The sequence below is a fragment of the Sycon ciliatum genome, chromosome 2, assembly GCF_964019385.1.
Source record: "Sycon ciliatum chromosome 2, ocSycCili1.1, whole genome shotgun sequence".
NCBI lineage: Eukaryota > Metazoa > Porifera > Calcarea > Leucosolenida > Sycettidae > Sycon > Sycon ciliatum.
This window is the reverse complement of record NC_088644.1, coordinates 36,819,169-36,828,031: the sequence shown is the minus strand read 5'-3', so window position 1 is coordinate 36,828,031 and position 8,863 is coordinate 36,819,169. Positions and strand designations below refer to the sequence as shown.

General features: G+C 46.6%; 1 protein-coding gene across 2 annotated transcripts; it reads right to left on the bottom strand.

The window, feature by feature from the left end:
• Nucleotides 1–1,031: 1,031 nt before the first annotated feature.
• Nucleotides 1,032–8,863, bottom strand: LOC135809892 (intraflagellar transport protein 22 homolog). 2 transcript variants are annotated; one of them, XM_065323335.1, is made up of 6 exons: nucleotides 8,539–8,860; nucleotides 7,162–7,244; nucleotides 6,299–6,388; nucleotides 3,098–3,199; nucleotides 2,284–2,369; nucleotides 1,032–1,695 (listed from the first exon to the last, which is right to left on the bottom strand). In XM_065323335.1, the coding sequence occupies exons 1-6, from the start codon at nucleotides 8,575–8,577 to the stop codon at nucleotides 1,562–1,564; spliced, it is 534 nt and encodes a 177-aa protein (XP_065179407.1). In that variant the 5' UTR covers nucleotides 8,578–8,860; the 3' UTR covers nucleotides 1,032–1,561. The 2 variants fall into 2 exon arrangements, with proteins under 2 accessions (XP_065179407.1, XP_065179408.1); XM_065323336.1 differs by lacking the exon at nucleotides 6,299–6,388 and having other exon boundaries at nucleotides 8,539–8,863.

Sequence of the window (8,863 nt, the reverse complement as noted above, 5' to 3'; positions counted from 1 at the left end):
CCGACAAAACAACAACTGAACTAGCAGCTTCTCACCTTCTAAGCTTTGACGAACTGTTAGCAATCATTCCAAATCGCTAATTAGTCTGCCACTGTCATTATGCACCCAGGAAAAACAACACGGCGAAGATAGAGAGCCGGAAGATCTACCAGATGTTTGCTATGTTGGACTATAATCAAGACCACTGGCACTGGCACTCTGCCGACTGTATACCATGGTATACATGTCAGGCATAACATCGCTGTGACATCGAAGTAACCTGGTAACGGTCCCGGCTCCATTTCGTCGAAGACGTTTCCGGTCATGTTGCTACCTAGTCAAACTTTCGTCGAGCAATACTATAATTATCGACGGTCAGGTCCCCAGGAGCTAGGAGGAGGAGAAATTCAAATGTCTTCCGCTGTGCGTAAGTAATAGGTTCACAGGCTGTAAACAGGCACTCACGCCTCAGCCGCCTGGCACGATGCATCGAAGTCGAGTCGCGGCGCAACAAAGACAAAGTAGTTAGTTTAGTTAGCTACATATCCGCAAGTCAACACCACAGATCATGCATGCGGCTATCGTGTAGAGTCTGCCCCTGAGAGAAGGGAACCATAGAGATCGGCTACATCTGTTGTCTGACGCCGGATCGCCTCGTGCGTGTAATTGCCCATTTCACAAGCAATGATGCATTGTGATGTGAAGTGGGGATTGTATGAGGAGCGGAGAGCAGAGATGTAACTGTAACAGTGTATACCAACCCGAAATCGGGTTTTCCTTTGCTCGAGATAGCATTTTCAAAACGCAGCATTTTCAAAACGCAGTTTTACTACAAATTCAAACATCAATCGGCGTCCGGGACACAAACAACGAGAGGTCGCCAGGATTCAGGTCACCTACGACTGCTACCACGAGACTGACACACACACACACACACACATACACCCACACCCACCCACCGCGTGCCATGTATACACCCGTCGCAAGAGAAGCACGCACACATACACATGCGTACACGGAAGAGAATATTTGGCACAGCCAAAAGTGGCCACTTTGTCATTGGTCTACCAGTATTGCTCAAGTCAAGCCTAGCGCCTGTGGAGTAGATACATAATATGTATGATTATGACTGTACTGCAGCATAAAATAACTATACAAGTAAATGCATGCAGCTCTGTACTATGAATATACAGTCATGTACATGTATACACAGAAGTACATGACTGTGCTCACATCAGCTTATGAGCACTAGCATTGACTACAGGGCGCCATCACGTCAAGCGAAGCATGGCACTTGAACATGTGGCTACCACTCTTCTAAGCTCGCCTCTTGCGATGCTTGCACTGCAGCAGTATCCTTTCATCAAAAGTTGAAGTACATTTTTAACTTGACAATCACGCACGTTTTGCAAGAAAACGAGGAAAGTGCGAAATGCACCGAAGATACATTCGTGACACGCATAAGTACCAAAAACCGTTACAGAAACATGGCATTGTGTTCATGTCAAGCTCAAGTCAAAGGACCCCGGAATGCTTCCGCAGCCACCACGGAGGCTACATTCCATCAACACCTTCTGTTTTTTCACTCTCCATCTGCTTCTTCCGAGTATAGCTTGTCCGCTAAGCGGTTGATGAACTTCTTGAAGATTTTTCGTAGCGCATCTACTCCCTCCTGTGGGTCCACTTCGTGTTGCTCATGTCCGCTAATTGGCAGGCCTAGAAAGACAAAGAAGTTGGGTAGATGGCAAGTGAACAAACACAGCCTACTAACCGGCCAAAGCTCCTGCTAGAAAGTACTGTATTGAACGTTGGGCTATTCTGGGTGTTAGCGGACGCCTGGAGTTCTATCGGCATTGGAGGCTCTAGTTTACTTCTAAAAAACTCGTTTATAGTTAGAAATAGGTTTGCCCATGGGAATGATCCCCCCCCCCCCCCCCTCTGCACACACACACACACACACACACACACACACACACACACACACACACACACACATACACACACACACACACACGCCTACACACACACACACACACACACACACACACACACACACACACACACACACACACACACGCACACACACACACACACACACACACACACACACACACACACGCACACACACACGCACACATACACACACACACGCACAGTGTCATTACAGGTACAACACTAGTACTTCTCTCATGCGTGCACACGTGTTGTGACGTCAGGCAATGTCACCACGGGGAGCGACTTGCGCATGACATGTAAATGACTACTAGACCAAGGAGATATTCTGCATCTGCATGCATTGCTTACTGATATCAATGGATTGGTTGCCGGGTAGCTCATTCTTCAGGACAAGCACCTTAACCGCTGGCTTCCTCTTGATGAAAAACTTGCAGCTGCACATGGTAGATATAGAGATTCAATCAGCAGCAGCAGCAGCAGCGAGGCACCCAGCAGCTCTGTGGTGCTACCATGGCATAACAGTGATATGGTGGATTTCAACTTGCTTTGCTTTCTTTCTTTTTTGTTAGAGAAATATCTTTTCCGATAGCAGGCCACACAACCCTTCTTTTTCTCACTGGAGAATATTATTATTATTATTAAAATATTAAATTTTGAATAGGAATATGGAGAGTGGATTCATATTGGAGAGGGGAATATGAAGCTGAGTCCATCACGGAGAATTATGTTGACGGACATGCAGACAGTTGATGAAGTTGGCAACTTACCTTTGGGGAAGAATGGGGAAGAACACAACAAACCCCTTGTGGGATTCAACTCGCGGACGGCGCAAATTAACCGGTGTACTGTTCCCGAATCACAATGTTCCTCAATGAACAGAAGTATCACTGATCAGCGTTTCTGAAGGGTACATTCAATTTCGTATCTGATATGCGTAGACTAGCATTTTGTGCTTGTCCGTGAAGTCTCAAATAAGGTATAAACACCCATTCACGCGACAACTAACACCCTTCATTTGAACATGACGGTATTTACCTACAAAGTACATGTATTATCATAAACAATAAGAGGACGGAAAACGTGTTTTAACATCACATTGAGCATAGTCAAAGGACATCGAGTTTGATAGCCCTGTGCCGCGAAATCTCTGCGGCAAACTTACATTTTCTCAAGCCGCTGCACCGTTTCAAGCGACTTGTCCGAAGTAATAACCAGCAGCACTGCATCACACTTGTACTCAATGGCCGCCCACTTGGAATCGTACCTGTACAGCAATGGAGCATACGGGTCAGAACAATCTCTCTGGTGTGTGTGTGTATGTATGCGTGTGTGTGTTTGTGTGTGTGTGTGTGTGCGCGCATGCATGTGTTTGTGTGTGTGTGCATGTATGTGTGTGTATGCGTGTGTGTGTGTGTATGCGTGTGTTTTTACACGAAACTCAGAGTACTGGTAACGGCAGAAAAGGACTTGATTGTGTCATTGCTGTGTGAGTATTGTGTTACTGGCTCTGTCCACTCCGCAGGCTGGACACAGTGCACTATACACAGTGCACTGTGTATAGTGCACTATACATAGTGCACTATACACAGTGCACTGTGTATAGTGCACTATGTATAGTGCACTATACACAGTGCACTATGTATAGTGCAATGTGCACAGTGCACTATACATAGTGCACTATACACAGCGCACTGTGTATAGTGCACTATACATAGTGCACTATACACAGCGCACTGTGTATAGTGCACTATACACAGTGCACAGCCTTAGGATACAACTGTCACAACAAAGTACATGTGCGGCGAGAGTGAAAACGCCATAAAAATGGATACTCGTTCATTACGTGAACAGCTGGCTGTGCTTTTCGCAGCTAGAGCGTGACTCTGACTATGAATACTTTGCTGTCCACTAGGCAGGGGCGTATCCAGACCCCAAAGCTGAGGGGTGCGAGGATGAAACTTACATATTTTCTTTAGCAGTAGTAAACCAAAGACATAGTATGTTATGTGTGTTACTGTATAATATCATAATTACACATAGCACCAAGATGAGTAGTATGATTAGTTACACATTGAATGTCAAAATTTACAAGTAATTTACGACTGCTACCGGTATGATTCTCAGTCAGACACAGATTATGCTATGTACATGCTATATACACAATGTCAACTCTAGTCAGAATTCAGGGCGGCTGTTCAGTTCCTCACTCGGACCATCTGAAGTGAAGTGTGGTACCACAGTGCTTGATGTTACTCCAGTCACGAAGTATCTCGGTGTCATGCTTGATGACCAACTGTCCTGGAAGCCCCAAGTGGACTTTATTGCCAGCAAGACTGCTACTACAATCAGGCAGCTCTGGCGCCATGGACGGTGCCTTTCACTCAATGCCCGCCGGGCCTGGTACATGAGTATGATCCAGTCTGTTCTCTGCTATGCCTCAAACTGTTTCTTTCCTGCTCTATCCAAACTGCTGCTACATCGACTGCTACGCATTGCTAAGTCTGGCATACGAGCCATCTTCCAACTCCCCAGAAGGACCCCCACTGCTCCCCTATTTGCCAGACTATCAATGCCTCAGCTCCACCAGCTGTACGTGCAACGTCTGCTTCTCTTCGTCTTCCGCTGCCTTCATGGCAGAGCCAGCTCACTGTTCCAATCCTACTACTCCCTCATTGCCACGGATGTGGACAGAAGTTGTGTCACGCGTGGTCAGGTCAGCCAGCTGCTCAGAGTGCCGTTCCTACCTGGTCCCTCAGGCCGTAGCTCTATCGCCTTTGTTGGCAGTACCACATGGAACTCTCTCCCTGCTGATATTCGCGCTTGCGACGTACGCCACACGTTTCAAGCATTGCTGTCTGGCTATGACCTCATCTCCCTCGTCAACTAGCTCTCCGATGTTGTGCCTACTATGTCTTCTTCACAGATTCTGCCTGAACAGATGCTCATCAATTATGTTCTTGTCCTCTATCCTAGTCCAAATCCTGCCTTGCCCATGCATGACTCTCATGAAATGCCCGTACTAAATAGTCTATAGAACAAGAATATTGTATATCATACTTCTCTCATCAACTATGATAATACCCATTTCATACCCCCCCCCCCCTTCATAAAATTAATACCTACTGTTTTCTTTCCTTTCATTTCATCTTCTTTTCCGTTCCTTTCTTCTTCATACACATTTTAAACATTTTCATCATATTGTGAGAGCCGTGGGCCAACAGCCCCGGTGAGAAGGCAGTCTTGCCTGTTCATATGGTGAAGTAAAATAAAGAAACAACAACAACAACAACACTCCGCATCCTGGAGAATGTCAAAAGGATGATGGCTCTCACAACGACGCTTAGCAGCAGGCTCCATGGTCTCACCAGCTGGTCCACCAGCTGTGTCCGACATCTCCGCTCAGCATGCACGGAAACGGAGTCGGAACAAGCAGTGAGAATTTGAAAGAAGCTAACACGACAACTGAAACATGCAACGTCAAAAGTAAAGAACTTCGAAGTGAGTTTGTTGCCGGTGAAAAAGTAACAGTTAGTTCCAAAAAAGTTCTATTCCAAATGTGCAGCCCTGGCGCGTTGACGTGCACAACGAGCAGTTGAGCACGTGTCCAGAACGATCACGTGATTGCACACAAATCATCCGCGGATCCGCGCAGCGAGCCTGGCCTGGCCTTTTTTTTTTTTTGGAAAAATCCTGACGGGTTCATTTGCACCCTTCGCACCCCCCTGGATCCGCCCTTGCTAGGCTTCATTGTGATCGTTTTGGCCAGTCCCTCGGAGCCCTGCTGACGAGCCTGACAACGTCGAAACAGCTGGCAGTCCGGAAGTTGGGTGTTAGTCCATATTGTATACGAAGTCAGGCTGAGTTGAGGAGGTTGGTACAGATCCGTACGTCTCGAGTTGGGAATAGTAGCGCCAAGCCATAAATCCAGAGTTTCCTAGACATCAGGTACAGTGCACTGTTTACTATGCACTATGGAAATAAGTAACCATGCACTCATGTCAATAACCACACACACACACACACACACACACACACACACACACACACACACACACACACACACACATACACACACACACACACACACACACACACACACACACACACACACATACACACACACACACACACACACACACACACACACACACATACACACACACACACACACACACATACACACACACACACACACACACACACACACACACACACACACACACACACACACACACACACACACACACACTAGGGCACACACAAAGCAGTGTAGTTGGTTTTGAATCCAGTGCGGTTTCTTTTACATTCGCACCCTGGGCCACGTTCATGTGCCCTCCCGACGGTTTCTCGTAAAAAAACTTACATTTCTCGTCCACCGCAGTCCCACAGCTGGATATCTCGTTGCCCATGCTGGTCTCCTCCGGTCTTCACTCGCATTGAAAATTCCAGTATTCTGCACAAAGTGCCAGACAGATGACAAGTGATGGTCGGCCTAAGGACCATCGGCTAGCGAAAGAGTGCATGAAGATTCTTCGGAAGCCGACTCAAAAGCTTTTGCACCGTGGCGGCTGCAACACAGCAAATACTGCAGTATCCATTCCCATGCAATCAGCGGTTTCCATAGTGTGCACCATGATCTGACTGGGTGCACGTGGCTCTTGCGGGAATGGCTCAATAGGCAATACTGAACACATTGGATGGGGAAATAAGTTACACTGACTTTTTGGACCAAGGAGATTTTAGTTACCAGAGATGGCGTTTTCCAAAGGCAAGAACTAAAAATCTTACTGCGTCTCCTTCCCTTCATACTTCTCAATCTCTTTTGATACTCTCTATCGACAGGAGTACCCAAGCAACAAGCAGACGAGGATAACACGGTTGTTGTGAATCCGAGTTCCACGCCCTAGGCGATTGTCAAACAACAGTAATGCCAAAATCTGGATGCTAGTGTATATAAAGTAAAGTACCGTCCTCAGGGTGGGCAGACTCCACTGGAGCCACTTCATGTTTAACACAGTTATACACCACTACCCAAAAACGGTCTCTCGGCTACGAATTCTTCAAAAAATAATTAATTTTAAGAATGACATCCAAATTTTCGGACCAGGCCCATCATCAGGAAGTAGTATGGATCTCATTAACTTGTGTATCTTGGGACTCCTCAGATCAAGGCCATTTGGCTTAGCTTTTACATGACTGATTTAGCAGGGCTACTGTTAGTCATACCTGACACAATGCGTCGATTTGTATTCACCGTAGCTCTCCAGGCCATTCTCAGACAACACATTGCAGAGCACGGTCTTACCGACCTGCAAGTGCATATACAAAAAAATGTACATGCAAGTACACGCACATACACACACACACACACGCGCGCACACACACACATACACCCACACACGTACACACACATGCACTATAGTGGTTAGTCATACTTAAAAGTAGTATTATGGGTGTACCGTATGTCTTACTCATGTAGCTTATGTACATGATTGTACCATAAAGTACCGCCAGAGCGCCCCACCTTGATTTTACAGCCAGGGAAAGGAAAATCGCATGGCAGAATGCAATGCAATTTGTACGGTGTTAGAACCTTAGTGTACTAAGGTCACACTCAGCAGGGTTTTTTGTGTGGAGCTCGTGTCCGCTCGAAGGTACAGATTGTCTGCACAACGTGCATTACATGTGTACAAAGTTTGTGTCCTATGACCTACAGACAGGAGACCACCTCCAAAATACGACCACGAAAGGACGAGATGGTGGGGCGCTCTGGCGGTACTTTACGGTACATGTACGTTGTATGTTCGTTTTCATTCTTTGTGGGTCTTTTTCTAGTACAGCCCTGGCAAGAGAAATTCGACCTCGTGAATAAAATAGCGTTGTGGGGGGTCGCTAAGCGGCCCTAGCACAACACTCTGAGCACTTGAACACTTCGCTACTTTATTCATGAGGTCAGATTTCTCAGGCCAGGGCTAGGCTGTACTATACTCATGTCATGACGACATTCCAAAGAAATGCACGCAATGCATGAATAATAATAACACCATGCTCATTTTGTTCGTCGCAGATATCCCTGCTCTCTCGCGAGAAAGCAGAGTAGCCTGCACTCTAAAAGAACTTGAAAACGAATACAATCATGTACAGCAGCAGCAGCAGCAGCAGCAGCAGCAGCAGCAGCAGCAGCAGCAGCAGCAGCAGCAGCAGCAGCAGCAGCAGCAGCAGCAGCAGCAGCAGCAGCAGCAGCAACATAACGAGGACAATACCCAAACCAACAACGCTAGCGCCAACACCATCATGATCACCAGCATCACCCAAATCAGGGGTCATTTAATATTACTACAGTCAGCTATCCAAGCTCCAACCACCAAGCTAGGGTGCAGTCGTTATAACGTTAGTCTAGCAGGAAATACTCAACATTTCTTCAGATTTCCAAGAAGTGAAAATCTGTCTGCTTTTCATCTCAGTTCGGGCTGCAGGGGCTGCTTCGCTGCCACCCTAGCGAATCAATAAATTATTTCATTCTGACAACGCTCTCTCCCTCTCCGGGCTACACAGGCCACGGACTGATTGTTGATTCTAACAGCCATGGAAGGCTTCACGTACCTTCTCCGGTCCGACGCAAGCAATGCGTAACGGCCTCATGGCGATTAATTTACAGTAACCACCACGCCTCCTGGCACGTTGCTTGCTCCGTTTGTGAGCGGAGATTCGCGGGACAGCGTTGATGACCGTATGATAATTTCGAAAACAGGATCTAGGATCAAGCAATTTTTTGGTGTTTTGATGTATATAAATTATAATAATTATTTATATCAAGATCTCTCTCTTGAAGACACATGCACAGAGAGATCGAGAGATCGCCCAAACCGTGCAAACGGAAGAAAGTCGGGCCAAGCACAGACAGTACTACTATTAAGTATTAGTGCAA